General features: G+C 46.4%; 2 protein-coding genes across 2 annotated transcripts; both read left to right on the forward strand.

The window, feature by feature from the left end:
- Nucleotides 1-9414: 9414 nt before the first annotated feature.
- On the forward strand, nt 9415-10996 carry LOC123142186 (glucan endo-1,3-beta-glucosidase 8-like). The gene has a single exon (XM_044561189.1). The coding sequence runs from the start codon at nt 9475-9477 to the stop codon at nt 10495-10497; it is 1023 nt and encodes a 340-aa protein (XP_044417124.1). The 5' UTR covers nt 9415-9474; the 3' UTR covers nt 10498-10996.
- Nucleotides 10997-13669: 2673 nt separating this feature from the next.
- On the forward strand, nt 13670-17494 carry LOC123142175 (probable choline kinase 2). The gene is made up of 7 exons (XM_044561180.1): nt 13670-14158; nt 15770-15891; nt 16034-16229; nt 16464-16581; nt 16695-16742; nt 16841-16941; nt 17037-17494. The coding sequence occupies exons 1-7, from the start codon at nt 13778-13780 to the stop codon at nt 17145-17147; spliced, it is 1077 nt and encodes a 358-aa protein (XP_044417115.1). The 5' UTR covers nt 13670-13777; the 3' UTR covers nt 17148-17494.
- Nucleotides 17495-17906: the final 412 nt, after the last annotated feature.

Here is a 17906-nt window from a genome sequence, read left to right on the forward strand (position 1 = left end):
CGCTCCCTCGCGCCGCCGCCGCGGCGTCGGGCGTGGGGGTGAACTGGGGCACGATGATGTCGCACCCGATGCACCCGGCGGCCGTGGCCCGCATGCTGGCGGCCAACGGCGTCGACCGGGTCAAGCTGTTCGACGCCGACCCCTGGACCGTCTCCGCGCTCGCCGGCTCCGGCATCCAGGCCATGCTCGCCGTCCCCAACGACCACCTCGCCTCCGTCGCCCGCGACCCCCGCCGCGCCCGCGACTGGGTCCGCGACAACGTCACCCGCAACCTCGACGCCGGCGTCGACGTCAGGTACGCACCCTTCCAGCGCCGCCTCCCCCTTGTCTTAGTTAGTAGTTACTGTTGGTTTTGATCTGACGGCTTAAACAGGCAGTTAGATCTATTAGTCTAACAAAAAAAAGGGGATAAAGGGATAACGATAAGTGAAGGGGTCCACGTACCAACGTACGTGAGCCTCGATCAGAACTAACGCGCCCTGATCGGGGGCGCCCAAAAACCAACTCAGGTTTTGGGTCCCCTGTCGCCAGCGCCATATTAAAAGGGATACGGGAGAGAGCTGGGCACCTGCGAGATTACAATTCACGTAAGGTTTACTCTCCTCCCGATATTCTCTCACCCCATCCGATCAGGGGGAGTGCTGCAGCGACGGGAAGACCTAAGCCAGCCGCCGCCGCTGTCCCTGGGCAGTGCCGGTGGCGTCCTGAAGGAATCAGGACGTCGAGGAGAACATCTACTTCGACTACATCACCCCTGCATCACGCCTGCACCGAGCAGGCGATCATGTCCACTCCCGTGACATGTAAAGAAACCCTAAACCCTTCTCTGTTCATGTTTTAGGTGATCTAGATGCAATCTGTTTCTGCTAATGGCATCCCAGAGATGCATAATTACTCCAACAATGGTATCAGTCGCCAATCTTGATTGCAATAGATTCCTTTATTGTTGATCAGTAGATCACTATCATGTTTAGATCAATGACATGTTTAGGGTTTATGATCAAGATTGAAAGTTTTACCCCTGGTTAGCCCAAATATGCATGCTACTGTCTTAATGCCCTCATGTTGTATTCTAATTTGCCACGGATCTCCACTGCCATTATGCTTAATCATTTTTTAATTAAGCCTCTAAAGAATTAATGCTCATGATTAAGTTTCTGTTAATTTAACTTGATCCTCTTTTAAGTATCTGTTTCCGTTTGGATTATCAAATTAGAAGGCAGAGGGATACATAACACACATACAGTAGCAAAATCCCATGTTGAAGAACCCTAGAAAAATCCCCAATTTCGGTAGAACCCTAATTCTTTAATTAGGGCTGTTTTTAATCCAATCAAGCACTGATGTATACGAATTTGAAAAGAATGAGGAGAATCCTCACCTAACGCGCCGCGTACTCGCCTCTTCCCTTCGGGGCCCGCGCAGCGCCCACCGTTGCGCGAGGGCGAAGACGCCGCGACGCCGCCGTCCTCGGGACGACGCGCGGGACGCAGTTGAGCCGCCGCCGCTTCCGCTCGAATGGACGCGCCCTTGTCTTGGCCGACGCCGAGCAAGTCGCCGTCGCTCCTCATGCCGCGGTGGCCGGCGTCCCTCCTCCCTCCTTGATGCGCCATGTGCACGGACGCCGGGGCAACGCTCGATGGGGGAGCGCGCGGGATTCATCCTGCTGCACGCTCCTCCGGCGAGCGCAGCCGCCGCGCCGCCATGGCCGGCGCGCCTCGAGCGGCCGTGGCACCGCCGCTCTCTTCGCGAGCGAGAAATGCGGGGGAGGGGGAGAAAATGACTAGGGTTAGGCCGGTCGGCACTTTTGTTCGGGCTCCAAGCCGCGCTGGCCGTCCGATTCGATCGAGCGGCTCTCAGCGACGCGGAGCACCGGCTCGGGCCTTCGGGCATTAATGGGCCATTTTCGGTCACGGGCTTCGGCCCAGGTTGCCTTAGCCCAGCGCGTTTTTTTTCTTTACGTTTTGCTGCTGGGCTGGACCGATTTACGTGTAGCTGTGGGTATTTCGGGCCAAAATTACTGTCGCGATTTTCAGTTTTTTCCAGTGCGTTTAAGTTCATAAATATTATGATTTGCACTGTTTAAACCAGAAAATGCCTAAAAATAAAATGAACACATTATTATTCTGGGTAAAATTGAACCAACGAGATTTTTTATTCAGGATTTATTATGTGTTTTGCATGATGAATTTTTAGACATCAAAAATAATGATATTTTCTTTTATGTTGATGTTTAAATTAAGAATGAAATGACTCTAATTTTAATTCGGACCAACGTTGTTTTATTATTACGAGCCATCCCCTGTGATATTTTCATTCCATGTTTTTTCTGCCCAACGGTGTTTTGACATGGAGTTGAAATTAAATACTTGGCATGTTTGTTTATTTACCAACGTAAATTTATAATCATGCAAGTTTACTTATGAACTTTTATGATGATTTCAGCTTCCGCTCCATTCCGGTCCGACACAATCGAACCACTTACGGGGAGTAACTTCCCTCGTTGGAAGTCCCAAGTCGAATTATGTTTGGGTTGTAATGAATTTGACTATGCCTTGAGGGAAGAAAAACCTGTGGCACCTGTGGCAGGTGTCACAGGGTATGCAGAACTCAAGAAGGAGTATGATGTTAAGATGGAAAAGTGGAATAAGTCCAACCATATTGCGCTTCTCATCATGAAAGCGACAATATCGCCGGACATTTCTGAAGCACTCCCTAAGAAAGATACTGCTAAAGATTTCCTCACTGAAATGGAGGAGCAATTTAAAGGCTCCGACAAAGTGTATGCTCATGAGCTTTTTGCTAAACTTCTTCAGAAATACACTATTGACGGAAATGTTAGGCAGCACATATTGAGGGTGGTAAATGCTTTCACCAAGCTTAAGGCTTTGGAGTGTTCTTTAAGTGAAGCCCTTCTTGTCATAATTATTCTTGAGTCTCTTCCTGAAGAGTTTGAACAATTTAAGGTCAACTATAACTCTCTAAAGGAAAAATGGCCACTCTCTGAGATGACCGCAAGGATCGTCCAGGAGGAAGAAAGAATCATGAGGCAGAAGAAAGATCATGTCTTTCATGTTGGCTCTAACAAGAGAAAGCATGACGGACAAGGTTTCCCTAAGCCTCAGAAAAGGCAAGTCAAGAAAGAAGGCACTAAGCCATTCAACCCTAAGGCATTCAAGGGTAAAGAAGCCGGTGGTTCTTCTTCTGCTCCTAGCAGCTCCACTGCTGGAGAAAATGCTTGTAACTTCTGCAAAGAAGAGGGACACTATCAAAGGGACTGCCCAGGCTTTCTAAAATGGATGAACAAAAGAGGTATTGATGAAATTACTTTTGTAGATGAATCACTTTATGTTGATTTTTCAATAAAGTCATGGTGGATTGATTCAGGGGCAACCACTCACGTTGCTAACTCTATGCAGGGATTCGATACGATCCAAACCATAAGAGGAGGAACAAGAAAACTTAAGGTTGCGAACGGAGTTGAGGCCGATGTTGAAGCTGTGGGATCTCTCACGTTGGAGCTACACACTGGCCACACTCTTAGATTGAATAATGTTATTTATGTGCCTACCTTAAGTAGGAATTTGATTTCAGTTTCTCGTTTAGATGATGATATGTATGAGTGCCATTTTGGCAAGAAACAATTTGCTTTGATCAAATGTAATAAGAATGTAGGCATCGGTGTTAGACGAGGCCAACTATACATGTTATCTCTTAATAATGATTCAGTTATGCATGTGAGTGGTGCAATTAATGTTGAGAAGAAATGGAAAGGAGTAAGTAATTCTTCGAAATTGTGGCATTGTCGTTTGGGCCACATTTCGAGGGGGAGAATGGAACGCTTAGTTAAAAATGAAATACTCCTCCCATTAGACTTCTCAGATGCAGACAAATGTGTCGACTGCATTAAAGGAAAATTTGCAAAAACAATTAAGAAAGGAGTAGTTAGAGCCACAAGGGTTTTAGAATTAATTCACACCGACATATGTGGACCCCTTAATGTTAAGTCTGTAGATGGTTTTGATTCGTTCATTACATTCACAGATGACTTTTCCCGCTATGGGTATATTTATCCCATACGTGACCGATCGGAAGCTTTGGAGAAATTCAAAGTCTATAAAGCGGAGGTTGAAAATCAACTGAACGCAAAAATAAAAGTTGTACGGTCTGATCGCGGGGGAGAGTATTATGGTAGGCATGCTCCTTATGGGCAGATTCCTGGACCTTTTGCCAAGTTCTTATCTGAAAATGGAATCATTGCTCAGTACTCAATGCCTGGTGAACCACAACAAAATGGTGTGGCCGAGCGCCGCAACCGCACCCTTATGGATATGGTGCGAAGCATGCTTAGTCACTCTAGTTTACCAGTAAGCCTTTGGATAGATGCATTAAAGACAGCTGCACACATACTAAATCTTGCTCCAACTAAGTCAGCACCGAACACACCTTACGAGATGTGGGCGGGAAAGAAACCGAGCTTGAATTACTTACGGGTGTGGGGTTGTCCTGCTGAAGCTAAAGTTTTCAATCCACAACTTAAGAAACTGGATCCAAAAACAGTTAGCTGTTTCTTCGTTGGATACCCTCATAGGGGAAAGGGATATCGTTTTTATTGTCCAAGACACACCACCAAGTTTGTGGAGACTAGACAAGCGGTATTTTTTGAGGATAATAAGGTCACAAATTTAAGGGAGATCAATCTTGAGGAGAAGCGGGTTTGTGTACCATCCCCGACTATCCAAGAGATTGTTTTTCCAATACGAAGAAATGTGACATCTGATGATCCTGAATCTCACGGTTCAGTCTCTCAGTCAAATGGTGATCCAGAAACTAATAATGAGAATCCAAACACAAATGAGGATCTCAGAGAAAATAATGAAAATGATGATGTTCCACCACCACCTCCGCCCATGGGTAGACCACGGCGTGAGAGGAAGAAAGCCATATCAGATGATTATATCACTTTTTTGATGGAGGACATGAATGATATGGGAAAGGTGGAGGATCCAACCTCATATAAGGAAGCCATTAAAAGCGAAAATTCGTCCAAATGGTTGGTTGCCATGGAAGACGAGTTGAAATCTATGGGCTCAAACGATGTATGGGACTTAGTAGAAGTTCCCGATGGAGCTAAGAAAGTAGGCTGCAAGTGGGTCTACAAAACCAAGTATGATTCCAAAGGGAATGTCAAACGGTTCAAGGCAAGGCTAGTGGCAAAAGGGTATACACAGAGAGAAGGCATTGATTATAAGCAAACCTTCTCCCCTGTGTCAACCAAGGATTCTTTCAGAATCATAATGGCATTAGTAGCTCATTACGACCTAGAACTACACCAAATGGATGTTAAAACGGCATTTCTAAATGGTGACTTAAAAGAAGATGTTTACATGGCTCAGCCAGAAGGCTTTGTTGTGGAAGGAAAGGAACATTTAGCATGTCATCTAAAGAAATCAATTTATGGCTTGAAGCAAGCTTCAAGAGAGTGGTACCTCAAGTTTGATAAAATTATCAAAACTTTTGGTTTCACCGAAAATGTTGTGGACAACTGCATATACGTTAAGTTTAAAGGCAGTAGGTTCACATTTTTAGTCCTATACGTTGATGACATATTGTTGGCATGTAGCGATAAGGATATGCTGCATGAGACCAAGAATTTTCTGTCATCCAGTTTTGATATGAAAGATCTTGGTGAAGCCTCGTATGTCCTCGGCATCGAGATTCATCGAGATAGGTCCAGAGGAACGTTAGGACTATCTCAAAAGGCATACTTTGAGAGAGTACTGAAAAAATTCAATATGCATAAGTGCTCACCCTCACCTGCTCCTATAGTTAAGGGCGATAAGTTTGGGACATTTCAATGTCCGAGGAACCAATGTGAAACTGATCAGATGAAGTCGGTTCCTTATGCTTCAGCTGTTGGAAGCATCATGTATGCTCAAGTGTGTACACGCCCAGACTTATTTTTTGTAACCGGGGTGCTTGGCAGATACCAATCGAATCCAGGACCGGACCACTGGAAGGCCGCAAAGAAAGTCTTGCGTTATATGCAAGGAACTAAGGACTTCATGCTTACATATAAAAGAACTGATAACCTAGAAATTGTTGGTTATTCAGACTCTGGTTTTGCCGGATGTGTGGATAGTATGAGATCCACGTCAGGTTATATATTCACACTCGCGGGAGGAGCTATATCGTGGAAAAGCTCCAAACAAACGTTAACTGCTGGATCTACGATGCAAGCAGAATTTGTAGCATGTTATGAGGCCACCGGGCAGGCTGTATGGCTAAAGAATTTTATACCCGGACTTAAAGTGGTTGACAGCATATCTAAACCAATTTTATTGTACTGCGATAATGAACCAGCATTTTTCTATACGAGTAACAACAGGTCAAGTAATGCTGCCAGACACATTGACATAAAGTATCGTGTTGTGAAAGATAGAATCCAGGATCAAACAGTTGATGTTAAACATATAAGAACGAAGCATATGCTTGCGGATCCGCTAACAAAAGGCTTACCACCCAGTATCTTTCGTGAGCATGTTGCCGGCATGGGACTAGTGGAGGCCTGATGATTCTGGAATAAGAGGACCATTAAAATAAACCACTCCCCAATTAGTAAAATGTTTTCCATTTCGAAATAGGCGGGTGTACTATAAGTGTTGAGGTTCTATGGCGTTTTGAGCTGTTGTAACACCTCACTTTGGTACATCATTCCTATATAGAATGGGCGAATGAAGTTAAGCCTAACGATCAAGGGGGAGAATGTTGGTTTTGATCTGACGGCTTAAACAGGCAGTTAGATCTATTAGTCTAACAAAAAAAAAGGGGATAAAGGGATAACGATAAGTGAAGGGGTCCACGTACCAACGTACGTGAGCCTCGATCAGAACTAACGCGCCCTGATCGGGGGCGCCCAAAAACCAACTCAGGTTTTGGGTCCCCTGTCGCCAGCGCCATATTAAAAGGGATACGGGAGAGAGCTGGGCACCTGCGAGATTACAATTCACGTAAGGTTTACTCTCCTCCCGATATTCTCTCACCCCATCCGATCAGGGGGAGTGCTGCAGCGACGGGAAGACCTAAGCCAGCCGCCGCCGCTGTCCCTGGGCAGTGCCGGTGGCGTCCTGAAGGAATCAGGACGTCGAGGAGAACATCTACTTCGACTACATCACCCCTGCATCACGCCTGCACCGAGCAGGCGATCATGTCCACTCCCGTGACATGTAAAGAAACCCTAAACCCTTCTCTGTTCATGTTTTAGGTGATCTAGATGCAATCTGTTTCTGCTAATGGCATCCCAGAGATGCATAATTACTCCAACAGTTACCTCACGCGCGCGCTCTCCGTCCGTGGCGTGCCCTGCTCGGTGGGTGCGTCGCGCGCGCGTGCTCGTGGAGAGAATTTCGGTCGGCGGAGTTGCGTGCCCGTGCCTCTGACCGTGTCCGAAATGTGTGTGTATATCTGGTTCGTTCGCGCGCATAGGAAATGTTTGATAGAATGTCGCGCCAGGGCGTGGAGTTGCGTGTGGTGGGGATTGCGAGGCGCTCGATTTGGATATGTGTTGTGTGTTTTGGTTCATGCGGAATTGATGCGATGCTTGCGCTGGTTGTTGCTGGATTCAGGCCCCTTTTGGAGATACGAGTATGTGTTAAGGCAAGTGCATCATACATGACCGCACAATCGAGTTAACTATTCTTCATATGGGTCATCATGTACTTATGTAGAAATCCTGCTACCGTGTTAAGTACAAGTGCAGTGCTTGATAGTTCAGACAGGCAGCATGAGGAAGTTGTAGTGCAGCTTATGCCTTATGGTTGTTCACAGTCATAGAGGGTGTTAATTCGTTGATGAGGGCAAAAATACTGTCCATGTTGGTTCAGCGGCATGGGTCTGGTGGGTGGCAATTCTATCTATATGTTTTTCTACCGTGTTTTTATTTATTTGTTCTGATCATGCAATGCTCTGTATGTTCGTGACTGCACAATCGAGATAACTACTACTCATACGGGTCATGTAGTACTTGTGTACAAAGTCTGACACCATGTCAAGTACTGCTGCAGAGTTTTATACTCCCTCCGTTCCTAAATGTAAGTCTTTGTAGAGATTCCACTGGATGGACTACATACGGAGCAAAATGAATGAATCCACACTTAAAATGCATCTATATACATCCGTATGTTGTTCGTAGTAGAATCTCTACAAAGACTTACATTTAGGAACGGAGGGAGTAGTTCAGAGAGGCGGCATGAACAAGTTGTAGTGCAGCTTATGCCTATGCTAATTCACCGTCACAGAGGGTGTTAATTAGCTGATGATGGCGAAAAAAAAGCTGTGCATGTTGGTTCAGTCACATCGGACTGGTAGATGGCAATTCTCACTATATGTTTTGCTACCATGTATTTATTTATTTGTTTTGGTTGTGCAATGCTCTCTATTCTGATTTGTCATGTAAGATAGTGCGTATATGGTTCGACGTGCAGGATCAAGTATACTATGTGCTTGAAGCAGTGTCTATCAGCCATAAGACATGGCATTGTAAATCTGGACACTGGAAGGGTATATCTAGTGCTTACTGTGCTTACGCTGTTTATGTGCTTAGATTGACACCACTAGATCGTTCTGAAAGCTCATTCGAAATGTGGAATGAGCAAACACTGGACTGGGATGATCAAAGTGGCATATCATTCAGATATTTATAATTGTAGATTACCAACGATAGCCAGAATCGAGTCTTACGTGATTTTAACTGTCTACATCCTCCATATGCGTGAGAAATTTTTAATATGATAGCTTGCATGTGTTTTATTGCTGATGGCATGGAGTAACAGGCTAACAGCTAGGGATTAGCTAGGTTGCACCATAATTTGGTACTGCTGGACTATTTCCAGAACTCAGTGACTTCAGAAGTTTAGATTATACTCCCTCCGTTCCAAAATACTTGACTTCCATTTGTCAAAAAATGGATGTACCTATATACTAAAACATGTCTAGATACATCTATATTTTGACAAATGGAAGACATGTATTGTGGAACGGAGGGAGTAGCTCAGTTAGTTTTGTAGTGAGAAGCTGCAGCCGTCATGTTAAGCTAGTGGGCTTTTGCATTTGTCAGTGTCACAATATTCTCATGTCTGCTACTAGTAGTGTCTTAGTACATCTCTACTGCAGCCTTTTGTATTTTCCTCTGAGATGATGCCTAAGTATCTTTTGCACTGGGCCAGATGCGTGAATGGTCACTGTCGTATTCATTTCCTCAATGACCCATGACTTAACAGTGTATGTCTGAAACATTTAGATGGGTTCGATTTTATTAATTCCGCCTACTTATTTGCAACTTTTCATCTTAGTTCTTTTGTGACACTCTGATCACATTCATTGGTTTTGTTTAGGTATGTGGCTGTTGGCAATGAACCATTTCTGAAGAGCTACAATGGCAGCTTCATCAATATTACCTTTCCTGCGCTCAAGAACATGCAAAGAGCTCTAGATGAGGCTGGAGTAATGGTCAAGGCTGTTGTCCCCCTGAACGCTGACGTCTACAACTCCCCTGAGAACACACCAGTGCCATCTGCCGGGAATTTCCGCAAGGATATCAACACCCTCATGGTTTCCATTGTCAATTTCCTCCACAGGAATGATGCGCCTTTTGTTGTCAACATCTACCCGTATCTGAGCCTCTACCAGAACGCAAACTTCCCGCTGAACTTCCCCTTCTTTGATGGTGGTAGCAAGCCAGTCTTTGACAAAGGGTTGGTATACACCAACGTGTTCGACGCCAACTTCGACACCCTTGTTTGGTCGCTAAGGAAAGCCGGCGTGCCCGACATGAAGATCATAGTCGGTGAGATCGGCTGGCCAACAGACGGTGACAAGCGCGCCAACGTCAAGTATGCACAGAAGTTCTACGACGGTTTTCTGAAGAAGCTGGCCAGAAATGTCGGGATGCCTCTGAGGCCCGGTCGCATGGACGCCTACCTGTTCGCGCTGATCGACGAGAACCAGAAGAGCGTGCTGCCGGGGCGCTTCGAGCGCCACTGGGGGCTCTTCACCTACGACGGGAAGCCAAAGTTCCCCATGGACCTCAGTGGGAATGGCCAGGACAGGTACCTGCTCGGGGTGGAAGGGGTGCAGTACCTGCCATCCCAGTGGTGCGTGTTCGACAAGGACCTGAAGGATAGGTACAGGGAGCTGCCAGCCTCCGTGAACTACGCGTGCTCGAACGCAGACTGCACCGCGCTGGGGTACGGCTGCTCGTGCAACGGCCTCAGCCATGACGGCAACATATCGTACGCGTTCAACATGTATTTCCAGACCATGGATCAGGACGTCAGGGCGTGCTCGTTCGGAGGCCTCGCGAAGATCGTGACGACGAATGCGTCTCAGGGAGGATGCGTGTTCCCGGTGCAGATTCTGAGCGCTTCGGAAAGGGTGGTGCCGCTGAGAGTTTTGGCCGCGTCCTTGGTTCTTTTGGTGGCTGTGTTCATCCTCATGTAGGCGAGGCAGGTGAGTGAGCATTTGTACATCAAGTGGCCGAAGCTGTGCGTGACACGGGAGAAAGCGCAGGATTGCGAGGGTGGATTTTTTGCTCGTACTGCAAGAGTCTGTCAAGGCAGAGCTGGTGGGTGATTGAAGACGGAGTCTACTTTCAGAGGACAGTCTCACAAGGCAAGAGGTGTAAAATTCTGAATTTTCAGCACGTCAATTGCCATGCTGACCGCTGATATTCTACAGCAGCATGGCTTCCAGGTTTCTCGTCTGATATTCTACACCTGTTTAGTGGCCTGAGCCGTATACGAAATGAGCAGTTTGTTCAGTTTCAACCATCCTGTATTTGCGGATTCGATCTTTTCTGGATGTATGAACTGCGAAAGAAACATGTGCTTCGGCATGACAGGCATACGGAAGTTGCAGAATGCGTGATGTTTCTGTCTGTTCCTTGAGTTACTGATGGAGCGAAATGCATGATATTTTTATCTGTTGCGGCGATCGATCCACCACACCTTCGACCCCGTCACCGGTTCCTCCCCCCTCGCCACCGCCGGAGGCCAGCGCCAGGCAAAGTCTGCGCGATGGCGGCGGCGGCGGGGCCTCTCTCTGTTCTGGCGACAAGACGTCGGTTGGTGGATCCGTGTGCAGATTGGATCGGCCAGAGGCGGAGCCCCGGCGGCGGCCGTCGGATCCGTGGATGGCGGCGCGTGCAGCGGCGGGAGTGGAGCCTCGGCAGCGGCTGTTGGATCTGCGGATGACGGCGGTTGCGGCATGCTCTTGCTCGGTCAAAAGACCCGGTGACAGCAGCCATAGCAGATGGATCCAACCTGGGCGGTTTGCATGTCCAAAACGTGTTCAGATGGATGGATCCAAGCCGTGATGTTTGCATGTCCAAAACGTGCTCAGATGGATGCAAACCAGGTTACTGGTCACCGCTTCCTTGTGCTGTACGTGGACGTGATCCAGCAGCCTGCTCTCGGCTATTACGTCTGCCGGCGCCTCGCACAAGGACGCACAGAGCCGCAGAGTCGAGCACCAGGACGCGCCAGCCCTTCGCTTGGATCCGGCCTGACCGTGCCGGCGTAGGCCGATCCGTCGTCGAACTGTGGATTTTGATGACCATCATAGGTTTTTCGCAGGCCTGCGGCGGACGGTGATATGCCTTTCAGGCTTCAGTTCAGGCCATGACACCCCGACGGGCATGGGCAGGGCTCTCTTCAGCTAGGTGGGACGGTGGTGGTGTCGATCATTGTGGCGACCACCCCGACATGCGGCGGCAGACTTGTTGTGAAGCATGGTGATCACTGAAAGGTTTTTCTGAGGGTGCTCTCTCAAGATCCGGTGGTTTACTTCGGCGAGGAGATAAAAACTATGGACGGCGCCTTGACGCAAAGGGATGGTTGTGCAGCACCTGAGCACATCGCATGCAGCTGCTGGGATCGTGGAAAAATGGTGGTGACAACACATATGATGTCGATGGTGGTGCTGCTTGAGCACCTGGTTCGAGCTTCGGGGTGAAAGCCTAGGCCTGACCCGAGTTGGTTATACCTAGCAATGGCGATGCTTTTACATCGTTACCTTTTTGAAGGCATTGCTCGGATATGCTTGTTCAGGTTCTTCAGGGTGAAAACCTAGATTCTGACCTTGGATGGTTGGATCCGGTGACGACGGCGCTTGAGCGCCAATCCCTTCCTGAAGGCGTTGCTGTTGAAGAATCTCGTCGATCGTGGGATGTCATGGGATTGTTGGTGCGGATACGGTCACCGATTTAGTTTGCTGATCACCGATCTGATCGTTTTTGTGTTTTTTTATCGCCTGTGTATAGCTTTGGTCTTATTTGACTTTGCTATTTATCGGCGTGTTTTTTTTGTGTGCGTGTGTGTGCGTTGATGTTGGCTGTGTGCATCTTAGTTATGCAGAAGCCGGGTGTGTGCTCATTATGTTTGTATTCTCTTGATGCTTCATTCTGAGTCAATAAAATTCACCCTTTGTCGAAAAGTTCCTGTTCTAATTGCGTGCGCTCTTTGCCCCAGTTTCAGTTCCCTTTTTCTGTTAGCCCAGTGAATAGTTTTTTTTTTAGGTTCAGCTCAGGGAATAGTTAGCTTGTGGAATGTTCAGCAGAGCCCACTTGTGGTCTACCCAGTTGTGTAGAGCAAGTTATCTCCTGGGCCAAAATGGGCCTCAAGTTCGTCGATAATCTCACCAGGGCCCACATGGGGTCCCTGCCTAGGTGGCAGTGCCCTGTGGTCGGCAGGTTGTAGCCTGTAGGCACCAGATGACAGGGTGGCACCAGATGGCAGCAAGGACCCCGGTGTTTTTGCGTGGACATCCTCAGTTTATGAGAAAAATTGCTGCAGAAGGGTCCATGTTAAGTAGTCGCATCATGGCACGGTTGGTACATAGAGACGGGAATCTTACTTGGTTGGGGACCTGTCAATTGAGAATCTTAGACGGGGGTATACATTCAAATGAATGGATGATGGGACACATGTGATGTGAGACCTCTTAACTGTTTTCCTCGACGCTAAACAAACTTCTCCATATTGAGGGGTGTTTGATCAAACATCAGATTTTGATCGACCTAATCCTCGGTCTAGGCGCGCTTTGATCTTTGACAAGACGATAATTGTTAGCGCCTACGAAAACACTCATACATGTGTCCGGGCTAATAGTAAAGTTCCTTTGCTCTTGCAAATAGGTTATGATCTTGGTAAATGTTATCTCTTTTTTGAAGAAACTTATATTTTATTTGTAATCATTTGTGACAGTACAGAGAACACTAGAAAAAATAAAAAATACATTCAGATCCATAAACCAGCTAAAGACGATTACAAGCACTGGATGTTGTAGTTCTCTTCCGAACAGTCTTGTTATGTTGATGGAAGGACGGGGCAAGAGTGACGTCTCCCCACCAATTTCTACGCGAATCAAGCGTGATGGGTGCAAATTTGACAATATACACTGCATGAACAAGATTCCACAATGTCACGTTGCTTTCTTATAAATGAATTTCCATATAGAAAAGAAAACGGGATCTGAGTTTGACTGGTTGTTGTTCAGTTGTGGACAAAGAGGAGAGGGGACCTCTTTAAAACGGCGCCCACCTGTAGAGGGCGAATCTGCAAAAGAGCCGCGGGCAAAACGAACCGTCTACATATACGCGGGGCCCTTCCTGGATCCCCGTGGAAGCCGAGAACCACACGCGCGCGCGCCCGGAGCACGCGGATCCCTCCCTCCCTCCCATTTCCGGACGAGGACGGAAGATTCCTTGCGCCCGAGGGTGGATATGGTGGCGATCGAGGGCCAGAGCCTGGCGGGGACGGCGGCGGCGGCGGCGGGGGGGCTCCCGAAGGAGGCGCGGGGGCTGCTGCACGAGCTGGCGGCGGAGTGGGCGGACGTGGCCGACTGCCGCGCGCTAGAGGTGGTGCCGCTCAAGGGCGCCATGACCAACGAGGTGTACCAGGTGCGCTGGCTCACCGGCGGCGGCGGCGAGGGGGAGGGCGAGTACAGGAAGGTGCTGATGCGGGTGTACGGGGAGGGCGTGGAGGTCTTCTTCGACCGGGAGGACGAGGTGCGCACGTTCGAGTGCATGTCCCGCCACGGCCACGGCCCGCGCCTCCTCGGCCGTTTCCCCACCGGCCGCGTCGAGGAGTTCATCCACGCCAGGGTGCGCCGCCTTCCCTCCATCCATCGCTTTATTGTTTTTTTTTCCTGTTCGCCTCGTTCCGTTTCTTGGCCTGGTCGATCGGTCCTGCCGTCCTCTCCGAGGACCGCTCTTGTTTCTCACGCCCTCCGTTCTTTTCAGAGGAAAAACGTCCTCCGTTATCTGCCACGCTAACAACCTTTCCTGATTCCTTTCCCGAAGGAAACTTTAGTTACGTATTTGGAGGGATAAGGATGAAGAAATCTGTTCTGTTATTTACATCATTTAGCCCCCCCGGCCTGATATAATGTCATCACGTTTAGTGTAGCAGATAGCTACGAATTGTCTACTGTATTGAGGTGCCATAATTCTTCATCCACCCACGGTGCGGATTGTGTTATTACCTGCAATTTCAACGTTTGACCCTTAGAAACTTATCCAAGATGTTTGTCCAAGTCGTCGGTGAATGAACAATTCAATACGGGTTACCATTGTTTATGTTATCCTGTTGCTGACTAAATTGCATATCACTGTACACTGCTGCTTTCTTTTTAATCGCCTTTTTTGTAGCTTCTGGGAGACTTGTGTGGCAGAATTAATCATATAACTTGTAAATGTAATTGGCTCTAACTTATCAGGCTACTTTGGTTGTTGTCATCGTTTGACATTTCTGCTCCTTCGAGATATCTAGGACAGTTTTTCTCACTAAAATAAGATATCTAGAACAGTTGTATTATTTCCATGATGTTGTCATTATTGGATACTTATGCTGCTTGAAGATATCTAATATCTGTACTATGAACTTATTTTCTGATTCAACGCTTCAAATTTCTCATTATTGGACACTTCAAATTATTGGACACTTCTGATTCTTGAAGCTGAAGATATTATCTAGTAGTTGTATTATTTCCGTGCTATTGTCATTATTGGACATTTCTCATTCTTGAACATATTATCTTTTTTTTTGAAGGTCTGAACATATTATCTAGTAGTTTTATTATTTCCGTGCCATTGCCATTATTGGACACTTCTGATTCTTGAAGATATTATCTAGTAGTTGTATTATTTCTGTGGTGTTGTCATTATTGGAAATTTCTGCTTGAAGATATCTAATATCTGTACTGTAATCTCTTTTCTAATTCAACACTTCAAATTTATCATTTTTTTTGAGATTTTTTTTATCATATTTGGATGTACTGTGTATTGTAGAGGGTCATTTTAATTAGTGTATATAATTAACTATGTACCAGCTGAATTACTCAACATGACTAAGTCAAAATGTGCAACTGAAAATATCTTCTGAATAAATGAGGGAAAAGAAGATGATTGGCTTGGAGTAAGCAGGATAGATGAGTACTGTGGCATGACATGGAGGGAATCATCTTCAAAATAAAGTATCTTAAAAGGAGGCAATTAGCTTAGAAGGATTATTTAGGGTGGGAATATCACTCTTTATTCACCATTAGTTCCCATTATTTTTCAACGGAATCATATTCTGCTTCCTTTATTTTTTTTAAATGAAACAGAAACGTGCAGGATATATCTTGCATTAAGACACCAGATTTGCTTTGACAGGAGATCTGTTAGCAGAATGAAGAAATATACAGAAAAAACTGATGAAAATATTCCTGTCAGACACTTTCAGCTGTTGACCTGCGTGATCCAGAGATTTCAGCTATTATAGCATCCAAATTGAGGGAGTTCCACCACCTTGACATGCCAGGTCCAAAACGTGTCCTCATGTGGGATAGATTGAGGTATTGCTGAATCCTCAGTTGCACAATTATCTTTCTTTAATCTCATTTAGTCAGTTATCTTAGTATTTACACTGTTTCTAGAACTAAACATATAATCAAAGTTAAGTACTAACTGGAAAGTACGTATCTTCATCTTTCATAGGAACTGGCTCAAAACTGCCAAGAGCGTCTGCCCCTCTGACGAAGCCAAAGAGTTCCGTTTGGATAGCCTGGAGAAGGAGATCGCTGCATTGGAGAGTGAATTTTCGGGGGAAGAACAGTGCATAGGATTTTGCCACAATGATCTCCAGTATGGCAATATCATGATTGATGAAGAGACCAAAGCACTGACCATCATTGTAAGTTATTGCAACCAGGCGTATGTTTGAGTCATTTAGTTCTGTTCATTCGTTAGGTTGTGGTGTCATTGTGCTGCCCTTGCTGGTACTGCCAAAGAGAAGTAAATTTCTGTTTCTCAGAAAACACACTATATCAAGGAAGGATTGATTCTTTATTTCCATATAATAACCTCCATGTTATTCTGATTTCTGACTGCCATGCCTACCATTGTGTCTCTCTTCACACCTCTACAGGACTACGAGTATGCAAGCTTTAACCCAATTGCTTTTGATATCGCAAACCATTTCTGCGAGATGGCTGCGGACTACCATTCAGAAGAGCCTCATATACTGGACTATACAAAATATGCAGGTATTTTGCTTGGCTGTGCTACTGCTTTTTGCGCACAGTTAATTTCCATCTTTAGGTTCCTTGATCAACTTGCACTGTTTATTTACCGTTGCTTACTGCTCCTGCTGCAACAGATGTCGATGAGCGGAAGAGGTTTGTGCAGACCTACCTGAGCTCTTCAGGTAAGCAGAAACCTTGTCATTAACCTCTTGTTGCGCAGATGCAGATTTTCTAGAGCTATTTGTTTCACACCATTGCCTGATTGCGCCATCTGTTGAAGGTGAGGAGCCTGACGCAGAAAAGATCAAGGATCTGATGAATAACATTGAGAAGTACACACTCGCCAGCCATCTCGTCTGGGGCCTCTGGGGAATAATTTCGGTGGGCTCGTTTGCATGATCTCTGTCACTGATCCTCTCCGCTGACCATGAACACCATTTCCATAGATCTAATCGAAACTTACATCTTGTGTGCAGGAACACGTCAACGATATCGACTTCGATTACATGGAGTATGCGCGGCAGAGGCTTGCGCAATACTGGCTGAAGAAACCCGAGATCCTATCCTGCCGTGTCGATGATGAATGAACCCCCAGCAATGACCAGGTGGTGCCTTTTCTGATGGCCACTGGCTTCTGCGCATAGTACAGCTTGCGATGCTCCTGGCGCGTCGATGAGCTTGCCTAGGGTACAGAGTTTAGGTGAAGGTGGGGCGTGCTGGCTTTTTAGTAGTTCCCTTGCTCATAATCAGAAGGTGCTGGTAGTAAGGTGATGTGCGATCACTTCTGTGTTGTGTGTTTTCAGTAACAGTGGCTAGTTACTTGCGTGTGTTCAGGTGTACATATTTTACAGTTTGGGAGTGTGGCTGATGCTGTCAGGAGTAATAAAAGAATGTAAATATTTGCGTCGAATAAAACAGGGATACAGAAGGAAAACCATGACCAAATCCTGCTTTGAACATTAACTGACAGATCTCCACCTGTGTTGATCTAATCGGTCTGTTCCTCTATGAACTATTCGCGGGTTTAGAATGTGAGCACGAATGCGAAAAGTGGAAATGTAATCCGGGCTACGCTGAACTCCTAAAGAAATAATTTGCAGGCGATATAACATTTCATCTGTCTTCTACAAAGAAATAATTTGTATGTTCCTCAAGTCTTTGCAGGGGGTACAATAGCGACGAGTTTGGTTGCGGCTTCAGTAAGAATTCTGAGGCATGTGGTCTTGGTTGTAATCTATCCTTTTTCCTAGTATCATTTCTGTTTGGGAGTTTAGTTATCCTGTTATCTGGTTGTATCTGATATTCTTGATCTAACGCAAGCCAGAGCTGATTTTTTTTCTTTCAAA

Source organism: Triticum aestivum, chromosome 1B, assembly GCF_018294505.1.
Source record: "Triticum aestivum cultivar Chinese Spring chromosome 1B, IWGSC CS RefSeq v2.1, whole genome shotgun sequence".
Taxonomy (NCBI): Eukaryota; Viridiplantae; Streptophyta; class Magnoliopsida; order Poales; family Poaceae; genus Triticum; species Triticum aestivum.